General features: G+C 46.4%; 1 protein-coding gene across 3 annotated transcripts in view; it reads left to right on the plus strand.

The window, feature by feature from the left end:
- The window catches only part of UBAP1L (ubiquitin associated protein 1 like), a 37,956-nt gene that overhangs the window by 16,381 nt on the left and 6,363 nt on the right, over positions 1-15,212 (plus strand). For all 3 annotated transcript variants that reach the window (XM_084817449.1, XM_084817450.1, XM_084817451.1), the window contains one exon: positions 2,769-2,978. In XM_084817449.1, coding sequence (XP_084673575.1) covers positions 2,769-2,978 — 210 coding nt within the window. The remainder of the gene's footprint in view (positions 1-2,768; positions 2,979-15,212) is intronic.

The following is a 15,212-nucleotide window of genomic DNA, read 5'->3' on the forward strand; positions in this document are numbered from 1 at the left end:
GCCCCAAAATACATGTTTGGGCTAAAGGTAGATTGCAGGTCTGAAAGGGCTGAAGACTGCTGCCCTAGATCGCAGCTTCAGGATTTAGCTTGATGCAGAATTTTCAGCTTCAGCACAATGGTCTGATGGACGGTTATATCACAAGGAAAGAGCAGTGGAGGCTGGGGGCGCCGACATCAGTAGAGCAGTGAATCTGCTCCAGGTTTCAGTCAGAACCTGTCAGAACTCTAAAAGAGCTATCCAGAGTTCACCTTGGAGAGCTCCTTTAGAGTTCTGACTGGTTCTGAATGAAACCCAGAGTGGATTCACCGCCCCGCTGCCATAGGAGCCTCCACTGGGAAAGAGCAAGGAAGAGAGTCTGCATATACCCCTACAGAAGGGAAGATACACAGTTTATTTGCATGCACTTGCCGGCATTTTGAGGTTGAGGCTGATAAACCTTTGAGGTGTAAATTTCTGCAACTGAACAGCTGTTGACTCCTTATTACTGAGCCCTTATCCTTCCCTCTCAGTGCGTCATACTGCTGTTCCTAAAACCTCCAAGGCAGATAAGCCCAGAAGCCGCAAGGAGGCTGTGCGGCTTGTTACGTGGCTTGTTTTCCAGTCACGCACCTGTGCTCTTGAAGAGATCAGGAGATGACCAGCCGCCTGCCCTCTTTTCCCATTGACCTTGTTATCCTTGCCTGTTCGGTCCATCCCAGTTTCCACGCAAGGGGCTTATTCATAAGAAACACTTCTTCGAAGGAGGCCCCGGGATCGAGCTGTTTAGCATGTCAAATGCTATTCCTTGTAACCCTGCTTAATGGCCAGCTGGGTCTTAATTAGTAGAATCCAGTGGAGGCTGGTGGCTCCAATGTCAGTGGGGCAGTGAATCCGCTCCAGATTTCAGTCAGAACGCTAAAGGAGCTATTGCACCTTGGAGAGCTCCTCTAGAGTTCTGACTGAAACCCAGAACAGATTTACTGCCCCACTGACATTGAAGCCACCAGCCTCCACTGGTAGAATCTTCAAAGCTTCCACCAAGGAACCCTGGGAACTGTAGTTTTGCATGTATGATAAGAATTCTGTAGATCCTTATTTCCCTTGAAGTTAGTAAAACGTTTAACTTTCCTTGAGGGGAGTAGCTGTGATAGTTCAACCAGATTAAATCTGCGGTATAGATGTTGAAGCAGTTTGCTGAACCAAACTGTGGCACTGAGATGGTGGGATGAATTAATTTATACGGGTTTGTGCCAAGTTTTATATGTTTGGAACAACCATGTGGTGGATTGGATCGCTTCAGACATGGAAGGGGATGAGGAGTGGAAGGGCATGTTTTAATAGATAATAGTTCAGCTGTTTTAGTTCATGGTTCTTTGGGCTGTATTAGTTCTTATGGTAATTTAAAATGTGTGTGTGTTTAGGATGTTGTATGGAATTGCTCAGTATCCCTCTTCACTAAAAACTGGTTTAGAAATCCTATAAATAAACAATAAAGTAACTAATACTAAAGTATACTAAATACTAGGGTATATAATACTTTATGATTAAAATATATTGACAATCCAGGGATATTAGAAGGAAAATTTTCTAGATCTATAGACTCATATTGCAGTCCTATCCGTGTCTACTCAGAAGTAAGCCCATTGAGGCAAGAGTGTAGATTTGTAGTCGCAGTAGCTTAACACATCTGGAAGATAACATTTAGCTTCTAAGCAGCTTTTGGCTTTTTTTCTTTTTAAAAGAAAATTGATGTATGTGTCACACTTCTTAGAATCCTTCCACCTTGAGCATTCTCAAAACTGTCATCTGAGGTTGGACTCGATGGTCTTATAGGCCCCTTCCAACCCTACTATTCTATGATCTTGGCTCCCAGCGTTTATTTGAAATCCCAAATGTGTTAATGAGAAAGCTGGAAGTCAGTTTTTTAAACTAAACAGTGTTAAACCAATCTAGTCAATCAAATATATATTACACAATACATATTTTAAATTCCCCACACATAGAAATCTGGCCTCTTGGGGAGAATCTGAGGCTAGAACTGTCTGCTTGATATACAGCTGTTCCTAAAACTTCCCAAAAAGTTCAAGGGAGGGTTTTTTTATTTATATGGGGAAGCATTCAAACATACAATCCCTCACCTGCAGTCCAAAGTGGTATAGTCCAGCAATAGCTGTACCATATGATTGTTCCATCTTTGCCACACAGTTAAGCAACTGTATATGCCTTGCAATTCAGTCTCACCAGTCAAGTCACTTCCATCAGGTTTGAAGACATGAGATTTGAACTGGGCCTGTGGCGGAACAATTATGCAAGCACTTCACAATTTGAAAACTGAAAAGTGCATCAACAGCACATCAACTATATCCCTGACTGATATAAGTCATTTTGATTTGCATTTTTAAAAAATGTACACAAGTTTCTGGTCTCCGTTGTTGTTATACCAGCCTTTGTCATCACCCTGGAAACATAACTTCTGTTCCAAGCAAGGGTCGCTCAGATTTTGAAAAGTGCTTCAGAAAGAGATTAAAACAGGATGTTTAAAAAGAAGTCAGAAAACCAAAAGAGGAATTGTTCCATGTACAGGAATTTTCCTGGCTTCTTCTGTGGTTTGTCTAAATTAATTCTAATATGACCAAGGCTTGAAGCAATTCTTTGGAGTATCCACAATTCCTGCATGTATTCCAGATGAGAATAAGAGCCCTTTTTAAAGCCTTGCAAAGTACCAGACGTCTTGTAATGTTGCCTGAAAATTAACTAACTTTAAGCTCTCTGTTTATTTTTTTCAGTCCCTCAGCCCTTATTCCTGCCTCCCGCCCCCTCCTGGGGTCCAGCGACCTCTTGGTTCCCACAGAACTCATCCTGACTCCACAGCTGACCTGCTCTCGGCACTCAGCCAAGAGGAGCGTGACCTCATTGAGCCAGTTTTAGCCTTGGGTTATCCTATACGCCGGGCGATCCTTGCTCTCCAGAAGACTGGGAGACAAAGCGTGGGGCAGGTTGGTGGATCCTCTCTCTTCCCCATAGCAGGGCAGGGAAAACATCTGTTAGCGCCATGGAAATTCTGTCCTATCAAGTGCTGATATGGAGATAACGTTGCATCAGTTGTTCATGAACCAGTGGAGGCTGGTGGCTCCAATGTCAGTGGGGCAGTAAATCCACTCTGGGTTTCAGTTAGAACCAGTCAGAACTCTAAAGCCCTTTTAGAGCTCTGACTGAAACCCAGAGTGCATTCACCGCCCCACTGACATCGTAGCCACCAGCCTCCACTGCAATGAGCACAGATCACAGGTGGGAAGGGCCACATAGCTCAGCAGATGCAAAAAGGCCCAGGTTCCATCAGGGGCAGCATCTCTTGGGAGGGATGGGAAAAATCCCTGTCTAACAACCCTGGAGAGCTGCTGCTAGTCTGCGAGACCAGAGCTGGGGAACTTCCTTCTGTCGAGGACTGCATGCCCTCAGAGGTCATCTGTCCGGTGCTCCATGCCAACCGTGGGCAGGGCCAGAGCCAAAAGTGGGTGGAGGACACCCCCCTCTCCCTCCCCATCCAGCAGGCTACTGAGGGAGGGACAGGTTGCTCTTGCCAGAGGTCTGAATGTGGCCCTCAGGCAGGGATGGGGAACCTCTTTTAGCCCCAGCACTGAATTCAGTTTTGGAAAAGCTCTTGGGGGCTGCATCCCAGTGGTGAGTGTAGCTGAAGCCAACAGGGCAGAGCCAAAGGCAAAAGGGGTGGAGTCGAAAATGCAAAAACAATATACCAGCGTATTGTAGCTTGAAGCTCATACTCCCAGTTACCAAGCCTTAAGAGAAGCATTCCGGCCTTTAGAATGGGGAAAAAACAGCACTAAAGCCAGGACACCACCAACGATTTATGGTCACGGGAAAAGGGGTGGGGCCAGGAGAAGGGGAGCCATCTCAGGAACCCCAGAGGGCTGTATTGGGGCCCCAGGAGAGCCGGATTCACCCCCTGGGGCTGAGGTTTCCCACCACTGCCCCAGGGCCACAAGTTGCCCATACATGGTGTAGACGAGACTGAATTGGATAGACAAGCAACGCATAAGGCGGCTCCTTGTGTTAACTTATTCCAGGCAAATCTGAACGGAATATTGTATGAAAAGTCCAGCGTTTCCTGTATGTGACCTTAACCAGAGCTGCTTATGTTAACATCCTCTGAAAGTGGAGAAAAATACACCGGATGTGTAGTTCTGGAATTGACCATCCTAAGAATCTCAACTTTATTTTTTAATTAAAAGAACAAACCAAGTTTCTGTAGGGCAGAAGCCAAGCCACAATCAGAGGCAGAACTGTGCACGATGAAAGTACAAAACCTGGTATTTAAGAAGCATACCGCATTAAGTTCAAATTAAGATAAACCTTCTTAATATTCTCAAAATTCATAATGGCAGCCAATTATGCAACTAGTTGCAGGGGAGATAGTATTATTAATAATGGGTCCAAGTTGCATTTTCTTTACACTCATGTAAAGAGCACCAGCCAGGCAGTAAGTAAATGTATAACCTTTCTATAATGTAATGTAATACATTTAGGGCGCAATGTGTCTCATTCTCTTGGCCCCCGCCTTCCTCATGCACACACACAAGAAGAGAGGCTTCAGTCTCATGCCTTTAATTCACTATCAACAGGTTCGTTACAGATGCAAATCCCTGAAGACTCTCAGGCTAGAAAGGAATAACAACAGGGAATCCAAATGGGAACTATAATGCTGCCAGCAGTTTGAACAGGGACTTGCTGGCTAGAATAACTTAGGGAGGGAAACCCCTCCCATCCAGTGATGCTCCCCTACGTCGACCCTCACACATCGCCAACCAGGTGGACTGTCTGAGCACCACCTCTAACTTTTCCTGCTTCGCTCTGCGCTGCAGTCTAGCATCCCTCGGTTCACGCCCCGCTCTTGCTGCCTCCTCCTCCTGGATTCTCACGGAGGAGCGGGGTGGGGGGGCTTCAGGCCCAGCCACCTGGGTGCTAGCCTCCTGAGAAGCACGCCTATCCATATCTGAATTCGCTGGGGAAGGTGCCTCCCCCAGTTCTGGCTGTTCCCCTCCTGAATCTGAACCGCTCACTATCTCCATACACTCAGAATCAGTCCTGACACAATGCTATCAGGAAAGGTGGCCGCCTCCAAACTCGGAGGCGACTGCCTATCCAATGCCAGGCAGGAGCAGCATGGAGGGGATCTTCCCCTCAGTGCTTCAGCCACCCAGCATTCATGGCTGAACAGCCAATTTCCGCTGTCTAGCCATGGGAAGTTGGAGCGGGGGGGGAGGCGGATGCTGGACGATGCATAGGAAGTGTTGGAAAGGCACTTCTGCCCACCCAGCCCACCCCCAGCAACACCCTGTTTTCGCTGCTCTACCGAGAGTGGATCGCAGGGCCATTCCACGCTGCCTGTGAGGCAGCGTGGGAGGGGGCAGAGGTCAGTCTCAGGGAGCCGACCTATCCTATGGCCATCTAGCCGCTGACTAGCGGCCATAGGATTGCACCCTTATATACTTTAATGGTACAGTACCTCAAAATGGCTAATGTCAATGGTTATATGTAAGTTCATACTAAGTGTCAAAACTCTGATTTGCACAACTTGGCTCCACAGAGTCGTTCACAAAATCACAGTGCAGTGAATGTTAATTGTGCAACTCTGCACATGCCTGAGCAGCGGAGGTGCTTCACAACAGCGCATTGTCGCTCCATCAGTGGAGGTTGGTAGCTCTGATTCAATGGGGCTATATTGCCATTCTGTGTTTCAGTCAGAACCAGCCAGAACTGGTTCTAAAGGAGCTATCCATGGTGCTGAACCTATTTTGGGGGTTGGGTGCAGCAGCTTGGATAGCTCCTGTGCAGTTCTGACTGGTTCTGGCTGAATCCCAGGGTGGTTTCACACACCCACTGACATCGGAGCCACCAGCCTCCACTGTCGTCACTTCTGAAAATCCTGTCTAGTATAATTCATAATGATTATGTATTACCGATCAGGCCCAATCCACAGCCAAAAGGAGTGTGGGCTATGGAATAAGTGTCTGTCTCCAACAATAAACACCTTAATATACAGAAAACATAAAAAACTACCCCCAATGAGTTACAAGCCCAAACTGATGAACCAGCCACCAACAGGACCTCCCTCTTGGCTGGATTGTGTTTCAGGTAATTGACCATCAGTTACTCCACCACTGCATCTGCGCACTGGTTTAGCACCATCACTGCTTCTTGTGGGTGAATCCAAAGAAGAAAGGAGATGGAGTTGGCTATCATCTCCATATTGGTGACACGTCACCCCAAACCTCCAGAGGGCCTCACTCAGTGTTGTCTTGTTTTAAAGCATGGGAGGTGAGAAAGAACCCTTCAGAAGCTCTGTAGGATAAACGCCAGGGAGGTGAGCACTGGTCTCTCAGCACCACTTTCTGACATTGGCTGTCCAGATAGGAATGGATCAAACCCTAACATGGGACCTCCAGTCCCCAACCCAGATAGCCGATCCAAAAGCATTCAATGGGTGATGGTGTTGGAAGCTGCTGAGAGGTCCAGGAGAATCTAGTGAGGCTGCTCTGTTTCTTCCCCAACCCGGTGCCTTCCAGATGCGTTGGATTGCAATGCCCATCATTCTGCGCCAGCATGCTCTGGCTAATGGCCATGCTGGCTGGGAATGATGGGGGTTGTAGTCCAGCACAGCTGGAGGGCACCAGGTTGAAGAATCCTGCAATAGGGAGTCACACGTATGCACCAGCCCCTCTCCTGCCATAGGCCATCTGTCAGAACTACTGCGGCAATTTTGGTGCCAGATTGTTTGAAATGGATCAAGAAATTCAATCTCATGCAAGAGTGCTTGGAATTTCATGGCTACAGGAAAGGGGAGGGTTCCTACATAAGGTTTTCAGTGGGAGGAGTTAGGAAAATAGAGGGTCCAGAACATTCAACACTGCAGCATAAATGACGCAAAATAAGACTCTTTATGCACCTTTTTATAATGTTTGCAGGGAATAGGATCCAGCTTTACTTGGTGAAGAATTTGAGTTTCTTTGGTACTGGCCTTAACTGGCCTTAAAACAATCCTATGAATAGGATCCTCCCTGATGGAATTTCACTGCCATGATCAAAAGGAGCCCTTGTTTGGATACTCAAGTCCTTCTGTCCAGTCACTCTGAGCATGGTGAGATGCTCTCTCCCTTAATGGGCAAAGATATTTTCTCCCCACCAGTGGAGTTTCATAAACAGAAGTTGTGATGGAAACAAATGCAGAAAACTGCTAGTGAAGGCAGAGCCTGCATTGATAATAAACAAGGAGTGTTGCATTCTTCTGCCCTCATTAACAAGGAATGAGTTTTCAGCCAATTTCAGCTAGCTGAGTTTATTTTTATGGCCTTTGGGGCCAAAGGAATATATTAAAGGGTATCTCTGTTTGATCAGGTCAGAGGTCTGTCTAGGTCAGCATTCTGTCTCCCAACAGTCAAAGGCTCTGTGAAGCTCCAAGCAGGGAAAGAAGTTGATGGCTTTGCCTCTTATTTACCCTCACAGCTGCTAATCTTGAGTTTTAGTTTAGTCTGTTTATATGCCACTTATCGACAGGGGACTGTGCCCAAAGTGTCTCACAATAAACATCAAATAAATATCAAAATACAAGGTTGTCCCTAATGTTAGTCTAACTTGTCCTATTGTTTTCAGTGGGTCTCCTCTAAGTAGGACTAACATTAGCTACGATCTGAAGCATCATAAAAAATTGCAAGACATATCAAGCAAATTCGCCCACATGTACCCGAACTAATGCAGTTTCAGGTGCTGTTTGCCCCGCCGAAGCGGTTTTTTTCCTCATGTACACACCACATTACTTGGCTACGTTGCCACAGGAGGAGCAAATCCGAATTTGTGAAAATCCATTTTTAAGCTGGATCAGCCTTGGAAGTCACCTCTGTGTAGATTGGGCTTAATTCGGTGTTACAACAAAATGATCAGCATATTTAATACATATGAAATAGAAATGCAACTGTTGTTTTTTTTTAAAAACACCCTAATCCAGCCCTCACTGCTAGCACTGTACTTGCTACACCCCAAGGGTGATTTAAGTACGGGTTGGGATCTTTGGGGCGGGGTCTTCTCGCTGGGGAAGGTGGCTTGCAGCTGGCTCCCTCAGTCATGCCTCCTCGAAGGAGGCCCTGGCAGCAATAAAGGGGAGGTCCTGGGGAATGGCAACAGGGGCAGTGCAAATCAGCGGGCTGGGGGTTGGCCGCCCTGCCCCTGCCCCTGCCCCCACACACGCGCAGTAAAAGGAAGAAAGGCTTCCTTCCCTGGAGGGCTCGCTCCTCCAAAACGCAGCCTTTCTGGGCCAGGCAGACAGCTGAATCTGAGCCTGACCCTTTCCAAAGGGATAGGTCAGAAGGGTGCCAGTGGCACACGGGTGCCACAGCTCAATTTTCCCCTTCGCTGTGCCTCAGTCTCCACTCTCCAGCCAAAGAGGAGGATGCAGAGGCGGTAGCAGCAGACTGGATGGACGTGAGAGGAAAAGCTCCCCCCCCCCCCCGGCCTATTGCTTTATTTAAGCAACAGAGCCGCTTGGTGAGTTTAATATTATATCTCTCTCCCTGGGAGTGGAGGGAAACCATTTAAAATCTGTCTGAATGAATTCAGTGTTATATTGCAACTCTGCCTGGGAGTGGGTGGGGAATTCTCTTCCTCCGCCCTCTGCCCCTCCAACCGCAGTGACCACCACTGAAATCATGGCGAATTCTTTCCCCCTCCTTCCCAAGAGCTCTGGCTGCTTGTGCAGGTTTTGCCGCGCTCCTGAATGGCATACCACTGAGCGTGGAGGTTTCGTTTGGCTACTATGGCTAAGAGCCTGTGATAAGACCTCTTCCTCCATAAATGTGCCTAATCTCTTTCTTGAAGCCCTCTTAGGTGGTGGCCATCGCCACATCTCACAGGCAATGAGTTCTGTAAGTCTGTATATTATGTAGTTATTTACCGTCTGGGCTGGCCAATAACAAAGTTCTACGCAGCTTGTTGTGTGAAGAAATACATCTTTTTTTATCTGCCCTGACTCCATGTTCTGGCCTTTGGAGAGATAATTATTTCATTCTCTCCAGTATCAGTGCCCTTCATAATAGCCTGATCTGGTAGAATCTAGGGTTTGTAATTTGCTATTTACCATTTTAATACCATTACCATTGCCATTGCAATTTGCACTGGAGCCCTCCAGTCCATATTTGTCCTCTCAACAGCCAGCAAGAGAGAGGTCACTGTTATTCCTGTTTACAGAATGAAATGCTGGGTGCCTAGAGATGGAGAGATCCTAGCGCTACCAATCAAAAGACACTGTGCAGCTTTTCCATCTTTCCATCCCTAATGGATTTCTGTGGTGAGAGCAAAAGCCAGATCTACACGGAAAATTTACTATGGTGCTACTGCACCTCGCACACGACTGTGGCACATGACGTTCTCCCATCTTCTCAGCAACCGTGGATTTTCACGCCATAAAACCCACATTTTGCAAGGTCGTTTTGTGAAGGATTTTCCCATCGCACCGGCTTCAGTGCGGTTTGGGAGTCTGTGTGATCTCAACTTCTGGTTCAATACTGGCTTCAGCGGCAGCTGGGGGAGCAGTGCTGCTGGGAGGAAGGGGAAGTTGCATCCACAAAGGGTGGACCCCGGGAGAGGAGTTGGCTTCACCCTCTGATGATAGTGTCTTGTTTTTTCCCAATTGAGCCTTACTCCCAAGAAAGTCAACGCATTGCTTTTGGAATTTATTTTTTTAAAATCCCTTTCGGCACAGGTACACATATTCACATAAGATTAATGACCTCAAGGAACAACTAGCTGCAAACAGCCTGGATAAATATGTCTACTCAGAAGTAAAACACACTGTCTTCCATTGCACTTACTCAGCACGAGAGGGGAGAGAGGTGTTGGGAATAGCTTTGCCTTTTGTTTTCAATCTCCCCTTATCTGCTGCAGGAGACCTGCACATAAGTTTAATGACTTGTTGATGCTGTGAGACTCCACCCACATATGCCCAAAATAATGCAGTTTCTCATGCTGTCTGCCATGCAAAAGCGGGTTTTTTCCCCACATATAAGCCACTTTAATTGGCTACATGTGCCATGGGAGAAGCAGATCCGAATGGATGAAGATGCGGTTTTACACTGAATCACATTGGAAAGAGTCCCTCTGTAGATGGGGTCTGACGGAAGAACTCAGTGGGCTTCAAATGGATGTCATGGTCATCTGGATCTCCCATAAGATTTTGTGTACAAGGCAGGGCAATTGCACAATAAAAGTGTCATCTGGAAGCCCCAAGCTGAATCAGTGGGTGAGGATGGAACTGAATGCAAGCAAATCCCCCCATGTCCATCACTTGGTCCCTTGACCAACTTCTGCCACTTTCAGTCCTACAGAATTCTGGTATTTGCCTACAAATGGGTATATTTTTAAGCCAATTCTGGATATAGATCTTTGGATATAGCTGTCTGATTGCTGACTCCCATGTATATTTTTGCATAGGGAACGAGTGGCACGCGTGGTATTCAAGGGGGATGCACTGGGAATTATGCTGTCAGCACTCCAAGAACAATGGGGAAAGCCAGAAATAACTCTTGGCTTTCAAATGACGGTGTGCATTTCTCAGTGTCCTAAGGAGACCCCTGCATAGCCTTCTATGGACGAAAACAGATGTGACTTTAAATGTATGTGTAACAGCTATGTCTTGTTTTTCTTCCATTTTTACTCTAGAGTAGGTGCAGGGCCCTCCCATCCAGATTGGGACCTTAGCATGGGGAGTAGGGGGGCTTTTAAGATCTAGATTGGGGAGGCCATGCCTCCCTAGAGTAACAAGGAAAAAAAGACATAGCGGCTGGACACACATTTGAAGTCATGTCTGTTTTGGCCCCAAGATGCAGAATGTTTTGAGGTTGCCCATGACTGGAGAGACAGACACCAGTTGAGTTGCATCATTTTAATTAGATCTTAGAATGGGAAATAATAGGGGATCTCGATAGATCTTGTCTTTGTGTGTTTCAAGAGCTATGATTTATGTCAGCTGCGATATCGGTGTCTCGGGGCTCTTTGCACCTTGGCAGGGGATTTGGGAAACATTCCTCTTTATTTGTACTCGTATTTTCCATTCATCTGCAGAGAATAACTTTGTCGACGGTTATCTTAACACATGGGAAGCGGCATCATTACTGTTGTTGCCCGAGTTATTTTGATTACATTTGTTCAAACACCAACTCAATGCAACCCATTCAGTAGATAGGGAGGGGGAGAAAAATAACAAAGAGAACACCCGAAGCCCATTGAAATGTGTATGCGAAGAGGCAAGTTTGCTGGGCTGTGGAGAAACTATACAGTGAACCAGTCATAGACATTCTGCAGGTGTCCTGTTGGAATTTCAGTCTGTTCCCCTTCCTGTTCAAAAACACGAAAGCCTCAGATGGCTCTGGTGAGCCATCAGTTCCTGAGGCTGATGAGGAAATCTCAAGGTCTTTCTCCAGAGCCATGAGGACTAGAAATTTGCTTCCCCCCCCAATAGTTAACACTCTTGATTCTGTAGATTCTATTATATTTTGTGTTCAAGGTCAAAAACTCCTTAGGTTTGCAGCATACTTAATTCTATAGCATTTGATATTCTTCGGTGGAGGATGACATAGGGTTGTATCCAATGTTAGTCCTGCTTAGAGCAGGATTATGTTACATTAGACTAACACTGGATACAAACCTTATGATGTCATTTTAAGGGGTTTGTTCCCACTTCTGGAGCATTGTGGTACAGCCAGAACAGGGCATGAGATATTCAGTGGCACATGGAAATGCATGCAGTTTAATTTGATTGGGCAGACTGATTTTGCTCCTGCCCAGAGCCTACCTGATGGTGAGGAATCGTCCCCCCTCCTCCAGTCATATTGGCAGAAATCATGGGGGAGATACTCTGCCAGTCCTAGTGTGACACTCTGGCACAACCTTCCCCAACCTGGTGCCCCCCACATGTTGTTGTTGTTGTTCAGTCGTTCAGTCGTGTCCGACTCTTCGTGACCCCATGGACCACAGCACGCCAGGCCTTCCTGTCCTGCGCTCTCTCCCGGAGCGTGCTCAAGTTCATATTCATTGCATCCGTGATGCTATCTAGCCATCTCATCCTCTGCCGTCCCCTTCTCCTTTTGCCTTCAGTCTTTCCCAGCATCAGGGTCTTTTCCAGGGAGTTTTCTCTTCGCATTAGGTGGCCAAAATATTGGAGCTTCAGCTTCATTATCTGTCCTTCCAATGAGCACTCAGGGTTGATTTCCTTTAGGATGGACTGATTTGACCTCCTTGCAGTCCAGGGGACTCGTAAGAGTCTTCTCCAGCACCACAGTTCGAAAGCATCAATTCTTCGGCGCTCAGCCTTCCTTATAGTCCAGCTCTCACAGCCATACATTACAACTGGGAAAACCATAGCTTTGATTAGACAGACCTTTGTCGGCAAGGTGATGTCTCTGCTTCTTACTATGCTGTCTAGGTTGGCCATAGCTTTCCTCCCAAGGAGCAAGCATCTTTTAATTTCATGGCTACAGTCACCGTCTGCGGTGATCTTGGAGCCCAAGAAAATAAAATCTGTCACTGCTTCCATTTCTTCCCCTTCTATATGCCAGGAAGTGATGGGGCCAGATGCCATGATCTTAGTTTTTTAATGTTGAGTTTCAAACCAGCTTTTGCACTCTCCTCTTTCACCCTCAACAAGAGGCTTCTTGAGATCCTCTTCGCTTTCTGCCATTAGGGTGGTATCGTCTGCATATCGGAGGTTGTTGATAATTCTCCCAGCAATCTTAATTCCGACCTCTGATTCATCCAACCCGGCATTTCTCATGATGTACTCTGCATATAAGTTAAATAAGCAGGGTGACAATATGCAGCCTTGTCGTACTCCTTTCCCAATTTTGAACCAATCGGTTGTTCCATGTCCGGTTCTTACTGTTGCTTCTTGACCTTCGTACAGGTTTCTCAGGAGACAGGTAAGGTGGTCTGGTACTCCCATCACTTTAAGAATTTGCCACAGTTTGTTGTGATCCACACAATCAAAGGCTTTAGCGTAGTCAATGAAGCAGAAATAGACGTTTTTCTGGAATTCTCTTGCTTTCTCCATGATGCAGCGAATGTTGGCGATTTGATCTCTAGTTCCTCTGCCTCTTCGAAACCCAGCTTGTATTTCCGGTAGTTCTCGGTTCGCATACTGCTGAAGCCTAGCTTGTAGGATTTTGAGCATCACCTTGCTGGCATGTGAAATGAGCGCAATTGTGCGGTAGTTTGAACACTCTTTGGCGTTGCCCTTCTTTGGAATTGGAATGTAAACTGACCTTTTCCAGTCTTGTGGCCACTGTTGAGTGTTCCAGATTTGTTGGCATATTGAATGCAGCACTTTAACAGCATCATCTTTTAGGATTTTAAATAGCTCGGCTGGAATACTGTCATCTCCGCTAGCTTTGTTGTTACTAATGCTTCCTAAGGCCCACTTGACTTCACTCTCGAGGATGTCCGGCTCAAGTTCAGTGACCGCACTATCATGGCTATCAGGGACATTCAGATCTTTCCTGTATAGTTCTTCTGTGTATTCTTGCCACCTCTTCTTAATCTCATCTGCTTCTGTTAGGTCCCTGCCTTCTTTGTCCTTTATCATGCCCGTCTTTGCACAAAACGTTCCCTTGAGATCTCCAATTTTCTTGAAGAGATCTCTAGTCTTTCCCATTCTGTTGTTTTCCTCGATTTCTTTGCATTGTTCATTTAAGAAGGCCTTCTTGTCTCTCCTTGCTATTCTCTGGAACTCTGCATTCAGTTGGGTATATCTTCCCCTTTCTCCCTTGCTTTTCGCTTCCCTTCTTTCGTGAGCTACTTGTAAAGCCTCATCAGACAGCCACTTTGCTTACTTGCATTTCTTTTTCTTTGGGATGGATTTCGTTGCTGCCTCCTGAACAATGTTACGGACCTCCGTCCATAGTTCCTCAGGCACTCTGTCTGTCAGGTCTAATCCCTGAAATCTATTCCTCACCTCCACTGTATATTCATCAGGGATATGATTTAGGTCATACCTGAACGGTTTAGTGGTTTTCCCGACGTTCTTCAATTTAAGCCGAAATTTTGCAAGAAGCAGCTCATGATCTGAGCCACAGTCAGCTCCAGGTCTTGTTTTTACTGACTGTATGGAGCTTCTCCATCTTTGGCTGCAAAGGACATAATCAATCTGATTTCGATATTGACCATCTGGTGACGTCCATGTGTAGAGTCGCCTCTTGTGCTGTTGGAAAAGAGTGTTTGCTATGATCAGCGTGTTCTCTTGGCAAAACTCTATTAGCTTTTGTCCTGCTTCATTTTGTACACCAAGGCCATGCCTGCCTGTTATCCCGGTGATTTCTTGACTTCCTACTTTAGCATTCCAATCCCCTATGATGAAGAGGACATCTTTTTTTGGTGTTAGTTCTAGAAGGTGTTGTAGGTCTTCATAGAACCGATCAACCTCAGCTTCTTCGGCCTTAGTGGTTGGGGCATAGACTTGAATTACTGTGATGTTGAATGGTTTGCCTTGGATTCGTACTGAGATCATTCTATCATTTTTAAGATTGTACCCCAGTACTGCTTTTCCCACCCTTTTGTTGACTACGAGTGCTACTCCATTTCTTCTAAGGGATTCTTGCCCACAATAGTAGATATGATGGTCACCTGAATTAAATTCGCCCATGCCTGTCCATTTTAGTTCGCTGATTCCCAAGATGTCGATGTTCAATCTTGCCATCTCATGTTTGACCACCTCCAGCTTACCTTGATTCATTGATCTGACATTCCAGGTTCCTAAACAATATTGTTCTTTACAGCATCGGATTTTCTTTTCACCACCAGACACATCCACAGCTGAGTGTCCTTTCGGCTTTGGCCCAGCCACTTCACTCTTTCTGGCGCTACTTGGAAATACCCTCTGCTCTTCCCCAGTAGCATATTGGACACCTTCCGACCTGAGGGGCTCATCTTCCGGCGTCATATCTTTTAGCCTTGTGATACATTCCATGGGGTTTTCTTGGCAAGAATACTGGAGTGGGTTGCCATTTCCTTCTCCAACAATTTCCATAATCCCCAGCCAGCATGGCCAGTGGCCAGGGATGATGGGGGTTGTGGTCCCAACACATCTGGAGGGCACCAGGTTGGGGAAGGCTGCTCTAACCACTACACCACTCCGCCTCTCACACTGGCTTGATTGTGTGAATGGTCTTGATCTA

The sequence above is a fragment of the Heloderma suspectum genome, chromosome 11, assembly GCF_057233095.1.
Source record: "Heloderma suspectum isolate Gila_16-S chromosome 11, 16-S_ref, whole genome shotgun sequence".
Classification (NCBI taxonomy): Eukaryota; Metazoa; Chordata; class Lepidosauria; order Squamata; family Helodermatidae; genus Heloderma; species Heloderma suspectum.